This window comes from Pelodiscus sinensis, chromosome 8, assembly GCF_052426305.1.
Source record: "Pelodiscus sinensis isolate ZL-2025 chromosome 8, ASM5242630v1, whole genome shotgun sequence".
Taxonomy (NCBI): domain Eukaryota; kingdom Metazoa; phylum Chordata; order Testudines; family Trionychidae; genus Pelodiscus; species Pelodiscus sinensis.
The window spans coordinates 17,412,101-17,428,232 of NC_143059.1; the positions used below are offsets into that span (position 1 = coordinate 17,412,101).

A 16,132-nucleotide genomic window follows, 5' to 3' on the forward strand; every position below is an offset into this window, starting at 1 on the left:
GGTGTAGAAAGATGTCAGAAGATAGAGGCTCACTAGATTGAAATGATGTAAACGTGATGTGTGCAATTTGTTGCATGCTTGTTGGAAAGAAACAGATCAGAGTCCTGTACAGATGAAGCACATAATTTGTAATGAATCACACTTCAATTTTATTTTATCTGTGTCATTGTCAACATATCCTTAACCACAAATGTATTACTACAGTTATAGATGCACCTAAGTGATCTTTTTGTTCATGCGTGTAGAAGTACAGTAGACAGTGCATGGAAATCCTTTGTATATTCCAAGAGATTTACAGTTCTTCACAAATCGTCTTCTCTAGCGCTGGGAAATCATTTACAGTCAGGCATTCTATAACATGCATTCTATAATATTACAATGGTACAGCTCAACTGCATTTAAAAAAAATCAAGTGACTGCTTGCGGTCAGCCAAGTAGTTTTTAGGAGAAATACCATCAATGGTCATGTTGTGTATTCAAAATGCATAATAAGAAAGTATTGAAGGTAAAGAAATATTCTCTCAGGCTTTCAATCCAACACATGTACCTGCACACATTTGGAAATGAAATTTGAATAAGTTTAAAAGCCACAAAACAAAGAGACAATCTTGCATTCCTTATTTGGGACTATATCCTGACCTATGGGAAGTATTTCTAAATTCCATTGCTTTTACCTAGTGTAGACAGGTTCTCAGCACCTCTGGATTAGATTTTAATCCTTAATGAGGTACAACTCCTAGTGAAGTTCAAAGTAGTTTTGTCTGAATAAGGGATGCAGAATTTGGCCTTAGGCAAATAGTATTAACATTCCATAACATTCAAAAGCTTAGACTAGAAATTAAATTCATAGGACAACAAAAAATCTCAAGGCAGTTGAACACTTTTTAACACACTTTCTCAGCCTTAAACAATAGTAGCTGTTGCGTCCATGGCCATCAGGAAACACAGCTGTGCTTCTTTCTGTTACAATTAATTACTTCCGCTGTATATAAAATTGAAAGTATTGGGTACTCTGGTGCGGAAAAAGGATATCCTGATACACTGCTCCTGTTTCCTTACTAAAGGCTTTTACTGAACTTTTCACCATTAATTCATTTACAGTGAATTATCCCTATGATGAGAAAAGAAAGGCCAAAAAGAATAGCTATCGTCTCAAAAAGCTATTTTCTTTTGCTTTTTTAATTTCTTGTATTTGTTATATTTGATTTGTCCATAGCCTCAGGTGCTCACTTTTAAGTTCCTTGAACTTACCATAGTTCATAGTGTAAAACTGGCCTAAGAGGCAGTGTTTCTTTGGAACACTGGCACTCATTCGTCATAATATGAACCTCACTGTGTATACTCTTTGCCCCTTCATGTGTTGCATCATTAGACAACAGTATTGTCTAATGAAAATAAACTGATTTATAAACTGTCTAATGAAAATAAACAGAGATACTATATCTGTTTAAATTCCAAAATCAGGAATAGTGTTATTTTTCTGCCCTTATACTGAGCAGTAGTCATCAGAGTAGCTGAATGGAGCTTAATTGTCTGTTTTAACTAGCCAAGACTTTTGGTTCGGAGTTTTGTGCATCTCTTGAAAGAGCTAATAGTATCAAATTTAAAGGGTAGGAACCTTAATTTGTAGTTTTGCAATAGGTACCTCTGATGGTATTAGTGTTTGCAAGCAAAACCTGAACTCAGGTGCTGGCAGATAAATGAGGGAACTTTTAAAATATTTGGTTTTAGTGCTATATCTTACATATTTTTGTTAGTCTCTAAGCCCTGGCCTACTCTAGGGAGTTATTTCAAAATAACTCCCCTTATTTTGAAATTACAGGCGGCGCATCCACACTATCAAGCCTGTTATTTTGAAATAAGGGTCTGGTTATTTTGAAATAATAGCGCCTGCTTTACACATGGAATAATGCTTATTTTGAAATAGTTACTTCAAAATAAGTTATTTCAAAATAATTTCCTAGTGTAGACATGCCTTAAGATACCACAGGGCTTCTCATTTTTTAAAGTTACAGATTAACACATCTCCCCCTGAGACTTCTTACCCTGTCAGTTAGGACAAAAACTATTCTTTCTAGTCTGTGAATTGTTTCACAGAGCCAATATTTTAAAAGTATACCTTTTGCTTCTACAATTATGTTGCAGCCACAAATGTAGATAAGATCAGTTTATCATAAACCACAAATCTCTATCTACCTGAATATTCATAAAAACGGGGTGGGGGGGTATTAAAGTTTTATATGCTCAAGGTTTGCACATGTAATTCTGAGTGCAAAAATGCATGCTCAAATTTTGCATGAATAAACTGCATTCCTCATAAAGGAACCCATGGCTTAGTTCTGAATATTTCTCCAGTAATACACATACTTTACAAGTATATGTACATGCACACTTACATTAGAGAATATCCTTTAAGATTTCATTAAATTAATCTTCATCATAAATACTATTATTTTCCAATTAACATATGTTCAGACAATAATATTGTTGAAATCCACCAAACAACCTTTTCCCCTTTATATACCCACTCTTTTCTGAACTGTAATTTTTTCAACTGTCTTGGCAGGAACAGATATTGTAATTTGTGTGTTTTCCTCAGTCTTGACAATCCAGCATAAGCTCTTTAATACACAGCAACAACCAAAAACTTTCAAAAAGACAGTCAATTGCATGGACTTCTTATAACAGCCATTTTATTCCACATACCTTCTTCTATGAACCATCCCTCCTGTCTACCTCTAACTTCTTTAAAAAAATCCGTTTAGCTACACTAATTTAATTGCTTGTTTTTCAGTGGCTTCCATAAAAGCATGACACTTAGAAAATATGGAATCTTTTTTTCATTTACTTTTTCATTAATCGAAAATTTGCATTTTGAAGGTGAGTGAACTTTAAGTACCTATATACTCAATCATAAGCCCTTTCATCCGTAAGCCAACCTCCCAAGTTAAAAAAAATGTAAAAAATCACAATGACCAGTTCATAAGCCGACTCTGTATCAGCAGTTTGCAAATATCTCATCTCAGCTTGTCTGCGTAAACCACTGGAATGTTGGGATGTTTTGTTTACCTGAGGTGTCTGCAGGCACATAGCCTCTCAGCTCCAATAGCCTGTTGTTCACTGTTCCCAGACAATGCGACCTACGGAAGGTAGTGCAGACCAAGGGACATGCTAGCTGCTACTTCCTGCCACTCCCATTGATTCGGATCAGTGAACAGAAACCACTGAAAGCTAAGGGCAGGGCTGGGGAACGTTTTTTTGGGTCGGGGGCTACAGACCCACAGAAAAAAATCAGTTGTGGACCACACACAAGTGAGTAGCAAAAAAACCCCCAAACTCTTATTGACTGACTGAGAAGCAGTCACTTCCCTACATTCCTCTCGCACACTAGAGCCTAGGGGCCCAGCCTACTAGATTTTGTGTGCTCCAGCCCCACGGTAGGGCAGCGGGAAGCTGGAGCACCAAAGCAGGCTTCCCAATGCGGGGAGAGGGCACTGATCCTCAGGGCCCGGATCCAGACAATTTGATGGCTGCATTCAGCCCCTGGGCCTGAGGTTCCTCACCCCTGGCTAAGGGGCTCTGCTCCTGAAGGCACTCCAGGTACTTAAAATGTCCCAGCAATTTAGGCTTATGATGGAGTTAGTTAAACTAGAAAATGCTTTTCTTGGTGGGGGAAAATAAGGTAGAATTATTTACTATTTCAGGTAGAATTTATTTATTTAATTTCAAATTAATAATTATTCTTTATTCTGCAAATGAATCAACCTCTTCCTGAAAGTTAAAATCCATGGAAATTTGGAAGAATTTTTTCTCTTATGAAGGCATTTTTTATTTCTAGTTGTCATTACAACCTAAAGTCTGTGGGCCAATCTGAAAGTTATTATTTGGGCAAAATTACTTTAGAGAAGTTTTGTCAGAGGAAGGACTGAGAGCCAGATTCTTTCCTCTGCAACACAGCATAGAGGAAAGCAACATGTGCAAGAGAAGACCCCAAAAGGGCATAGGGGTATAGAGTCTTTCCTACATGCTTCCCTGGTCCCACACACCATGGAGGTACCACCAGTTCAGAGCCTCCAGGGCCATGTGGTTCATATAATGCACAGTTGGGGAGCAGTCAATCTTTATGGTGTGCTTTCCTTGGGTTCAGACAAATGCCAGTTAGGCAACACATCTGGAAACCCCATCAGAGGAAAGTTGTGGAGTATGGACTGACAACAGAGCTCCGGCCTTACTATAGCACTATAAACAGAATACCATCTTGTGCAGGTGTCCTTCCTGCTCGTTGGACCTTTTACGGAATTGAACCCATTCTGGAGAAGGATGAGGAATTCCTCTGTCAACAAAAAAATAGCCAGAAGGTTTTAAGGATTGAACTCTATTTGTGATATTTATTACTACAAAAAGTTGGGGGAAATGTTAGAATTCTTCACAATTTAGTCTGTAATGCAACTAGTTTGACAGTTTATCTAGTGTCTTCTTCAGTCCTTCCTCAGAGAAGTGAGGACATCACCTTTATAGACATTTAATTAAAGACATGCTTTATAGGTTTAAAGCAGGGGATTTCTTCTCTAATCTCAATCTTAGCCAGAGCTCTCTAATCTGGCCAGGATGACAAAGCATTTCATTGTGTATACAAGGGTGGCTGAGAGCACTTTTTTACAGCTCCTTTTTGTTCCTTAGACTCTGGTTGAGTTAAAGATTTGTGATTTACAAAGACAACTCACCAGCCTTGAAACAATAGACCATCTTAGAACAGACATGGCACAATTTCTCTTCCATTCAGAACCTCTTAATGCAAAGGGTAAACGGTCAAGACAGAAATAATTAGACAGCGATTAAGATATTAAGGTAAATTGTTTAACTTCTGCTCATTCTTACTGACTCATTTTCCCAATAACTTTTAAGCTCTGTTTAACTAGCTATAATTTTTCCACATATACACTGTAAACAGATATAGCAGTAAAATAAAATGAAAGTGTATGGAGATTCACTTCCAGGCATGCAAGTGCCATTTAAAGTGGTCTGTCCCTTTACTGTTTAATATATGTGTTTTAATGATTACCTAGAACTATGTCTTTTTAAAACTGAATTTTTAGGGAAATGTCTAATAATGTTCAAAAAGCCTTATTTTAATAAGCCACAATATTACCTAAAGATTTATTTCTTATTTGCCAGACTCTTATGGCAGCAGGGTTAAATCAGATGGGTTAGCTCATTTTTGAATATTCTTAAAAACATTTTTGTTAGAAAAGAAAAAGAATAAAAACCTGACCAGTTGGGGCTAAACTTTGCTCTCAATTACACCAGTATAAATCAAATCAGACCTTTGTAACTAAAGACAACATTTGCCTCTTGCATGTCAGGCTATTTTAAGTAATAACTGTTGATACAATAAGGCCTGTAAGGCTACATCTACACTGCACGATTATTTTGGAATAAGCTATTCCAGAAGAAATACTTCAAAATAGCTTATTTTAAAATAGCATGTCTTTACTCCAGGGGAGTCTGTAAATTAGTTTGAGGCAGGCTCCCCTAATGTGGACGTGCTACTTCGATTTACAGCTCCAGGAGGCACGGGGGAGTAATTACTTTGAATGGCCTGTGGGAGGAGCTATTTCGAAATAGCAGCAGTGAAGCATCCACTCTACTGCTATTCCAAAAAAGCCATTTCGGAAGCCGTGTTATTCTTCATGGAATGAGGTTTATTAATGCCGAAATAAGCCGCCCATTATTTCCAAATTATTTTGAAATAATGGGCTAGCTGTGTAGATGCTCGCATGCTATTTCGGAATAACGGATGTTATTCCAAAATAATGCTGCTGTGTAGATGTACCCTAAATGTACGAGTCTTGCCCAGTTACAGCTTCTAGGAACTACATATTTTCAAAGTACAGTTTACTTAACCACATGTTCAGTGTTGCTATACAGCAAAGGAAGCCAGAACCATTGCATTTAATTTTAATTTAAAGACCTGATCTAGAGAATATACATTTGCTTATGTCTCCTAACTAGCATTTCTTGGCTGAAAGCAGTCAACTGCTGAAAAACCACATTAATAAATATATCCAAAACATAAATCTCTAAATGTATTTGCACATCTCTTTTATCGCTAGTATATTGGCACAGATAACCCATGCAAGATATGTTCACTCTCACCTCAAAAACCACACTACAATCTGTTTCTGAACTAACTACTAGACTTCAAAACCCCCTAAAACCTAGGGCACTTATGGTGCAAAGTCAACATTTTAGTACATTACAAAGGCCAGGCTGCTAACATGATCACTGCAGGCATTAAATCACTCAATTGCAAATGTAACCATCTATAAATACTAAACGAATTAATGTCTACCACCAGGAGACAAGTATTGCAAATAAACATTACGCTGCCCAGCAATAGACACTAATACGTGTGTTTAGTGCTGTAAACATTCACATTATTAAATATAAAAAGACATAACATTAAATAAAAACATTTCACTTATGTTACTGACCACTGAAGGACCAAACTTAAATTTTTTTTCTTATTTTGGTTGAATTTTTTTGTGATCTTATGAAGAAAAAACTAACAATTTGTTAAGCTGAAAGAAATTTTCAATAGCTAGTTACAGTGAAAGTTCTTTTGAAGTGTTTTATTTTCTGTGCTGCAATTAAACAGAAAAGGGGAAAAATCATTAAATGTCTTAAGCTTATTTATGGAACTTTCAGTTGCATAGAGATTGAAGACTGTTTTTAATTAAATGGAAGATAGGATTTGCAAAAGAACCTTTTATTAAAAACCCTTATTCTTGTATAGTTTCATCATTTGGCTATTCAGAGGTACAGTGTTTTTCTCTTCTAGGCAAAATTGCACATATGAATTAGAATGAAAAGTTTACCTTAGGAAATCTTTTGACTTAACCCAGGTAATTGTTACAAGACATAAACAATAATACACATCATTCTACCTGAAAATTACCTTTTGTGCAGAATAACAGCAGCACTGTATAATGTAAGGGTCCTAATCTAAGTTATGCATGTGTATCTTGTTTGTCCTATGAGCACGTTCTACATTGCAGAACCATTAAGGTGATTCATAGCATTTTACCCATAAGAGATTCAAAATAGTACACTAGCATGCACCAGCTTCTGGTTAGGGGTTGTGCAAAAATAGCATGTAAATATAGATTTCAAGTGTGGGTAATGTATTGTATACGTCTTAGGCTGGTATCTACCTAAAATTTAAGTTGACCTCACTATATCACTCAGGGCTGTGAAAAATCTTACACCCTCTGTGATATTAGGTCAAGGTTCTTCCATTGATCTAGCTACCACCTCTCAAGGATGGATTTACTACAGCAATGGAAATCCTTTCATTACTGAAGTGTCTATATTACAGCAGTACAACAGTGTAGGTGCAGCTGTGCTGTTGTAGCATCTACATAAACCCCTCCTAGTAGGTAACAAACAAAAGCCACCAGAAAGAGCTGCTGCAATGTTCTCTATCCATGGTGTACCATATATCCAGATACTGATTCTATCAATAAATAATGAAGAGTGATAAACACTATTACTTGTTGAGTGGCACTAGAGTCTTGAAAGGTCTTGACATTTTTGAAAAGCAATGCCGGTGGATAGAAGAACACTGCATCACTGTCCAGAGAACAGAAATCATATGGAAAACGAGTGTTTCCTTGCAATGATTGTAACTTATCCTGCAATGAATGCAAGGAGCCAGATCCTTCACTGGAATAGTCAGTGGTGTTATGCTCATTTCCACTAACTGAAAACTTGGTTAATAAGTGGAAAAAGACATACCTACTATAGAAAAAATACTTGCAACCTAATATGCTAGCAAAACTGTTTACGAATAATTCATCTATACACAAATCTGATTCTTGTGACAACACTAAGATCTGTGAAAACAAGATTCTCTATAGCATAAATATAGGTCACACAACTCAGATCTGCTGAGCACAATTTTAACATAAGCACTACTTTTTCAGAATATATGAGTGCAGTTAGCAAAGACAATATGAAACTTGAGTGTTAAAAACAAAAAGCCTTTTTATTTTGATCCTCCTACCACCTATCAGATATTTTCTTAATTATTTAATCTAAGAAAATACGGCATGTTTCCTAAGATGGCCGTAGAATTTTATGAGCGAAAAAACCCAGCCACTAAATGATCCACTTTTATATTTAGACTGTGTAAAAATCCAAGATACACTGGGATGTAGGTAGGATCAAAATAGGGCCCCATACTACGTAGCTGGAGCCTGAGAAATATTGAGTTAACATTGTCAGTACTGTATGCTGTCAGTCATCATAAAATCATAATGCTCACTCAAAATAAATAGCTGAAAACTTGAAGAGTGATGGAACTTTCTGTCCTTAAGTATTATTATTTTTCGCTGCTAAGTAGCAATAAACTACTGTCTCACATACAAAATTTTAAAATACAAAGCTATCACCAATGCCATAAATAATTGCTGCTTTTCACAACAATATATGCACTCTTATAAATACTTTAAAGAACATGTCAGATGATTTTAAATTGTTAGAACAGGTGATATATTAACCCGGTCTTATGTGTACGAGCTTATGTATCTTCTTACTGCAGCAACCACAACCACAGTTGGGATGTATTTCATTTAAAGAAGATAATCACAATAATAAGAGCATGTGATTGGAATTTGGTGCTGCTCTATGAAGTGTTTTATTAGTCTTCACTTACATTCATATAAGTAAAGATGCCCCTTTCCCAAGATTTGCAATTGAGTGGAGAACACTCCCAGGCTATTTTCCACTCATACCCTTCCTAGCTGTGTTACATGGAGGCTGGGGCTGCAGTACTAAACAAGTGGTAACTAGATGTTTTCCCTTCGAAGGCAAATGGAAAGATGAATCTGCTTTGACAAGAAACATAACATGGTCTCTCATTCCATGTAAGAGCAAATTAGAGTAAGTCCGTTTTCCTTTTCCACTCTGATTGCAAAATGAAATAATGCATGTGCACTGACTGAAGATTTACATGAAAACTTTCTGTCTCAGTCCTGGTTGGAGAGTTTGAGTCATACATTGCCTCCTCAGCATTGTAGTTCTATTTGGATTCAAGACAAACATACATATTGTTTGGGAAAACATATGGCAGCAGTTCTCAGCCAGGGGTGTGAGGCCCTCGGGAAGGGGGAGGGGGGAATGAGCAGGTTTCAGAAGGTCCACCAAGCAGGGCCCAGGGCAGAAAGCCAAAGCCTCACTGCCCCAAGTCCCACCACTCAGGGCTGATGCTGAAGCCTGTGCAGCTTAGATTCGTGGGGCTCCTTATGAAACGGGACCCCAAGCAAATGCCCAGCTTGCTACCCCTAATGCCAGCTTTGACTTTCATATGCAGAAAAACAGTTCTCGTACACGTGAACTGTGGCATTTTTGTAGCATGTTGGGGAGGCGGGAGACTCAGAAAGAAAAAGGTAGCGAACCCTTGGCTTATAGGAAGTGCAAAAGTCAAGAAATTGGTGCTTTGAGGCAGCACAATGACATACATAATAGAATCACATTTCCTTTTTAGTGAAGAAATCCTAACCCACTAATCTTAATTTCAAAATTATTAGCTATGAGTCTATAAATTATTTTACAATTAATATTTTGGCACTTAATATTTTCTTGTAACAAATACCAAGAATGAGTCTTCAATTGCTTTTAAATATTAGTGTATGCTCTCAGCTCTAAGATTGATCTGAGTATTCTGATTACTTATTTTTTGCAAAAAACATTTAAAAAATTTATTTCAATCTCTTTAATTTTCGTTCTAACTTTTGCAGTAATATTGACTCAGTAATATTTGATTAATTTGCTGTTGAGTTTTCATTCAACTTTCTGTATGAACCATGCAAAAGTATGTTCTGGAAATATCCAAGTGATTAAAATGATACTTAAGAAGTGTTCAATAGCTTCCCCCACTGAGACATGTTAGCTAGCAAGTGCCACTGGCTTCCAGATTTTCTTTTACACATTGATGGCATGAGCATGTTTCTTGCACAGTGGCTTATCCTTCTTGGAGTAAAATGGCTGACCTTCTAAATTCACGTGGCACACCTAAAAGAAAAGAGTAAACACAATCAAGGCTGGCCCACAACATTTTGGCACCTGAGGTGGGGAGCTCAAATGATGCCTCCATTCCTCCTCACTTGGGCCAAAACTTTGAAAGGTTTCAATTCTCTGGGTCCTAGTGGAGCCCCCCCACAGTCTGGCACCTGAGGTGGCCGCCTCATTTTGCCTCATGGTAAGGCCAGCCCTGAACACAATCAGGAATCACAAAGAGACATGTAGCTTTTACTAATCACTTGATTACTCCTTTGTCTTTAAGGACTAGATTCTGATATGCTGACTCACAGTGAGTAGCACTATACACTCCATGAAACTCTGATAGATTTCACTAGGACCACTTCAGGAGTTAGATAGTAATCACTGAACGATGGTATCAGAATCTAGTCGTAAGAATGAGTTGTGAGTAGGTGATCTCACTGACTTCTCACCTTTGACCCTATGTATACTCTGAAACAATAAGACCACAGAGCGCTAACTGCAGCAATATGCTACTGAGATGGACAGAAAGCAATGCACATTAATGTTTGGGATGAGCATGTTAGAAATGCAGGGATAGAAAAACCCATGGTAGGGTAGGTCTACACGTCAGAGGTCTTTTTGAAAAAACGGACTTTTAAAAAAAAAGTCACTTATGTTCACACTGCAATCGCGTTCTTTTTTAAAAAAGTTGAAAGAACAGAGAGGGTTTTCTGACATTGGTAAACCTCTTTCTATGAGGGGGAAGCCTTTTTCTGAAAGAGCTCTTTTGGAAAAAGGTCTGTGTGGACGGGAAAGAGGGAGTTCTTTCAAAAGAGAGGAAAAAGCACAGGTGCTCTGGTAGCCACTCCGTCCATAGTAATCACAGCTTAACTGCAAGATAGCATTCATTCAGTGTGGACGCTATCTTTCGAAAAAGCAGATCACTTTTTCAATGCGCTTTGGCAGTGTGGACGCTCTCTTTCGGAAGAAGTTTTTTTGGAAGATCTCTTCCGGAAAAGCTTCTTCCGAAAGAAGCCTGCAGTCTAGACACAGCCTCAGTCTGCTTAGCTATAGATTCCAGTAACACGATCAGGATAAACTGGTGTGGGACAGTTGTGAAAATTACATTAATAGAACAAAGAATCACCTCCTCAAACACTTTAGGTCCTGCCAACTAAAATGAATGAGTGAGAAATTACTTAAAAGTGCAAATGCACCAGAACTGGAGATATTCAGAGAAGGCATCTTTTATAAGTGATTAAATACGTTTTTATGACAAAACTGATGTTGAACCAAGAGAAAATGATGATTGTATTGTGCAAGCATCAGTTTGTCCACTAATCCAAATGCATGTATCAACTTCAGACATTCCCAGTTTCAGAAAAGGAGTGTATTATATAATTGAAGAAAATATCTCATGGAGAAATCAGCAGCCATTAAGTTAATTTAACATTCAACACAAATAATCAATTCTACACTTCCTAAAGTTCATTAGAGGCATCTAGCCCCAAAGGAATCAGTGAATAACTGGAGGATGTCACTATGAAAGCTTATACCACAATATAATTGTCAGTTTTTAAGGTGCCACCAGACTCCTTGTTGTTTTTGCTGAAACAGCCTAACAGTTTATAATTTGTAGCAGATGAGAGACTTGGAAAATTGCTAATAGTTCTAGGGGGGTGTGGGTAACTGGATGAGTACAAATGGGACAATCATGGCAGGTGATAAGCAGGGGCATCATTTAAGATGGGGAGTGGTGCCCAACTTGTGCATGCTATGAGAGGGGATGAGAATGAAAGTATGGGGAGGACTGAGAACAGAGGCTTCAACAGTATTATTGAGCGTGCTCAGTAAAAGCCAAGCATCAAGTGGGGGGACCAACCCCATGTGCCCCCCCTCCCCACACTTCATCTCTATTCCAGAGCTACTAAGGCATTGGAAAACTGTACTCTTTTGGCAGACAACTTAGCAGTTAGCTGACAGAGCACTGTATCTAATTCCTATATAAAAAGGAAGAAAATTAATTAAATATTAGACCCACTCAACTCTAACGCTAACATATTCTGACATCTTGTGGCAAGTCACTTAAGGGACACTGGTTAGCCTTAAAATTTGAATGTATATTCTTAGTTTGTTACTAACTCTGGAGAGAAAGTCCAGTTAAGACTGTTGGGCGCTATCTCAGATCTGGAAGGGGAGTGGGCTCTAGTGGGTTACAGCAGGGGGAAGATTCATTTCAGCTCTATACAAGAACATCAGAATGGCCAGATTGAGTCAGACCAAAGGTCCTTCTAGCCCAGTATCCAGTCTGCTAACAATGGCCAATGCCAGGAGCTTCAGCAGGAATAAACAGAAGAGGCAATCATCCTGATCCATCCCGTCTCCTATTCCCAGTTTATGGCAAATAGAAGCTAGGGACACCATCCCTGCCCAATCTGGCTAGTAGCCACCGATGGACTTATCCTTGAATTTATTTTGTTCTTACTGGAACCTGGTTATAGTTTGGGCCTTTCCACCATCTCCTGGCAGAGAGTTGCACAGGTTGACTGTGAAGAAATAATTTGTTTTTAAATTTATACATTTAATTTAATTCTTGTGTTATGTCAGTGAAGGAATAAATAGCATTTCATTATTCTATTTTTCCACATCGTTCATGATTTTCTAGACATCTAACATATCCCCTCCACCCTTTAGTCATTTCTTTTCCAAGCTGAAAAGTCTCAGTCTTGTTAATTTCTCCCTCTATGGAAGCTGTTCCTTACTACTAATAATTTCTGTTTCCCCTTCTGTACCTTTTCCAAATCCAATATATCTTTTTTAGTTGTGGTGACCAGATCTGCACACAGTATGTGGGCATACAGTGACTTTATATAGAGGCAATATGGCATTTGGGCTTATTATCTATTCCTTTCCTAATGATTCCCATTATTCTGTTAGCTTTTTAGTTTTTAGACTGCCACTGCACATTGAACAGATGTTTTCAGGGAACTAGCCACAAGGATTCCAAGATCTCTTTCTTGAGTGGGAATAGGTATTTTGTATCTAGAGTTAGGATTACATTTTTCCATGTGATTACTTTGCACTTATCAACACTGAATTCCATATGCTTTCGTGTGGCCTGATCACCCGGTTTTGTGAGACCCCCTTTGCAACTCTTTGCAGTCAGCTTTGGATTAGTCCCTGTTTACCTCTTTTTCAAGAACATTTATAAGTTTAAACGTGTCAGAGGGGTTAGTCTGTAACTTTAAAAAAACAATGAGTAGTCCTGTAGCACCTTAGGGTATGTCAACACAATGGGACAAGGTTGAATTAAGATACACAACTTCAACTACGTTAATTGCATAGATGAAGTCAAAGTACCTTAACTTGACTTTTAGCACTGTCCACACTGCAAGAAGTTGAAGGGGGAATACTCTCCCTTCGAATTCCCTTACTCCTCGTGGAAGCAGGACCACCATCATTGACCACAGTGCCCCTCTCTGTTTGAATTAGGTGTCTTAACTAGACTGGTTAATTTGAAGTCTGGAAGATCGAGAGTGGCAGCATCAATCTTCTCTGTAGTCTAGACATTCCCTTAGAAACTAATAAAACTTTAACAGTGGTGGTCCAAATGGAAATCCCAGTAGCACAACACTCATTCCTACTCTCTCCCCCTATATTTTAAGTGGAGTACCTGGCAATGGTTTCATGTTGATCTAACAAACCTTCAGTTACTTGAATGACCAGTCTTTTGTTGTTTTTAATCACCGTACCTCCCTCTTTTTATAACAAACTCCCTGCCCCAAAGACAAAGCTGCAAGCAGCTCAAACTCTGTGGCATTTAAGACCTGCCTCTGGAGTCAGGGCATGGGCTTTAAGCAGACCTCAATTATGAAATCCAGGGGTTCCAACTTGGGGGTGGGCTACTGCCCCCCTTGTCCTCCATAAATGGCACCCTTAGTGATAAGTGATTACTATTATATAGATTTTTACTTGTGTGCGCGCGTGCATATTACCTATACACATGCACAAAAGCAGACTGAATGATGACTAACATCTGTATTAATTACTATTCACTTTTCTGAATTGACTCCTTTCTGTATAAAAATACAAATTGCACAACTGTATAAATATTTGTTCCCCGAGAATACAGTATATTTCACACCATTCAATTTATTGATAACATCATTGCTAGAGATCTATTTTAAATTCTGATTTATGAGCAAATGTAGTTAAGAATAATACCAATCTGCTCAAAAAGCATGAATTTTATCTTAGTGTTTCTTACCATTATCAACCTAAATCAAATTTAGCTATTCTGGTGAAAACTGAGGGAAAAAAAAGAAAACAACCCACACGTGCAATTAAAACCAATCAACTACTGCCCACCATCTTACTAAACTGAATTCCCTCAGTGTGATATCATAAATTCTAATAAGATTCTAGAATAATAATATAGGTTTGAATGCAGATACTTACAGCACAAATAAAGCAGGTGTCATGCCAAGTGTGTCCAAGGGCTTCAATGAATTTATCTCCTGCTTCAACAGGAAAATCACAGCCATGGCATTTTGTGCTGAACAAAGCGATGTAATCTAAAAATCGATCAATCAATCAAACAAACAAATAGAATGAACTCTGAACACAAGCATATTACACCAAGAAGAAACAGAGAATGTGCCTAGCAATGATTCTTGGGATTATTTTTACTTCGAATTCTGTTCTACACGCCACTCAAATTCTCCAAGGATGAAATTTTTACCAGTTTTCCCTTCTTCCTTTCTTTTTTAAATGCAAAAAAAATCATAGCAAAACCCCCCTTTAATTGCAGTCTTATGGCTGTGAATATAAACACACAAGTCAGAAAATGCAAAGTTATGTTCCCCTCAGAACTCAGACATTAGCCATAGACTAAATGATTATAAACACACACACACACAATAGAGAAGTCATAACCACAAAATAAATGCATAAAGCATATTATATAAGGGCTGGGTGATGACATGATGAATATTGTGAAGCACCACTTAAATTTTCCTGACTGCTGTGTAGTTATGCTCTCAGGTTAATATTGGAATACTACAATTTTAAACTAAATAGAAAATATTATAACTCTGTATCAAAGGGTTAAAATGTCCTAACTTTGAATATTGACTTCAATCTGGAACTGCTGTATCTCAAAAAAAATACAGCAGAAATAGAAAAGGTGCAAGGAAGTAAAACAATCATTCAGGTTATTGGAGTGTAGTGGAAAGTGCCCATTTCTAAGAGAGTACGTGTTAAGATCCACCATCTAATACATTTTAGATGGATCCCTCCTTAAATCCAGAACCTACAAGGTAGTATTTGACTTATAATGTTTCCATTTGTCACTAACATAGAAAGATAAGGCCAGGAATGCAGGAAGAGAGATAGGGCATGTGAAAGGAAGGATCATTGCACAATGTAGTCTAGGCCTTGATCCTGCCTGATAGCTCATTCACCTGGCTAGCTCCTTTTATTTATCCATATGCCCCCCTGTAAACAGTAAGAGTGAAGAAACAGCTGTGCTTGGAAGCTGATTGCTAGGGATGTAAGTGACTAGTCAACTATCCAATATGCAAAAGCTTATTGGATAGTTGACTAGTTTCTTGACTAGTTGCAGGAGCTGGTGGGAGCTGGCTTAAAAGCTGGTTCCCCCTCAGCACCATCTCCATGGAGGGCAAGGGGTAAGGACAATAGTGGGGACCAGGCGCGAGCTGGGAATCAGCTGTCCTGGCTTGCGTAGGATCCCCCACACTGTGCTTCAGCCTGTTAAATGTATTAAGAGCCTGCCGGTTCTTAATAATTTAAAAGGCAGAGCCACAGCAGGGTTACTCCCAGGGCCAGGAGCTAACCCTACAGTGGCTCCCCCATTTATCAACTAATCGACTAGTCGATGGAAAATCCATCAACTAGTTGATTAAACTAAATTTAACATTCCTACTGATTACCAGTTCCAGAATGGAGGCAGTACCAACAGCCAGAGGATAGAAAAGTTTCCCTTGGTGCTTGTTTATCCAAGGAGAGCTTTCCCTTGACTTCTATTGGCCAGCAGAGTATCGCCAGGCTTGGGGGCACAGAATTCCCT

General features: G+C 37.9%; 1 protein-coding gene across 1 annotated transcript in view; it reads right to left on the reverse strand.

Annotated features, from left to right (window-relative positions):
- Positions 1-122: 122 nt before the first annotated feature.
- The window catches only part of LDB3 (LIM domain binding 3), a 239,403-nt gene continuing 223,393 nt past the window's right edge, over positions 123-16,132 (reverse strand). The window contains exons 17-18 of the mRNA XM_089780066.1: positions 14,503-14,618; positions 123-10,074 (exon numbers count right to left, since the gene is read on the reverse strand). Of these exons, the coding sequence (XP_089636192.1) occupies positions 9,985-10,074; positions 14,503-14,618 (206 nt within the window). The 3' untranslated portion in view covers positions 123-9,984. The remainder of the gene's footprint in view (positions 10,075-14,502; positions 14,619-16,132) is intronic.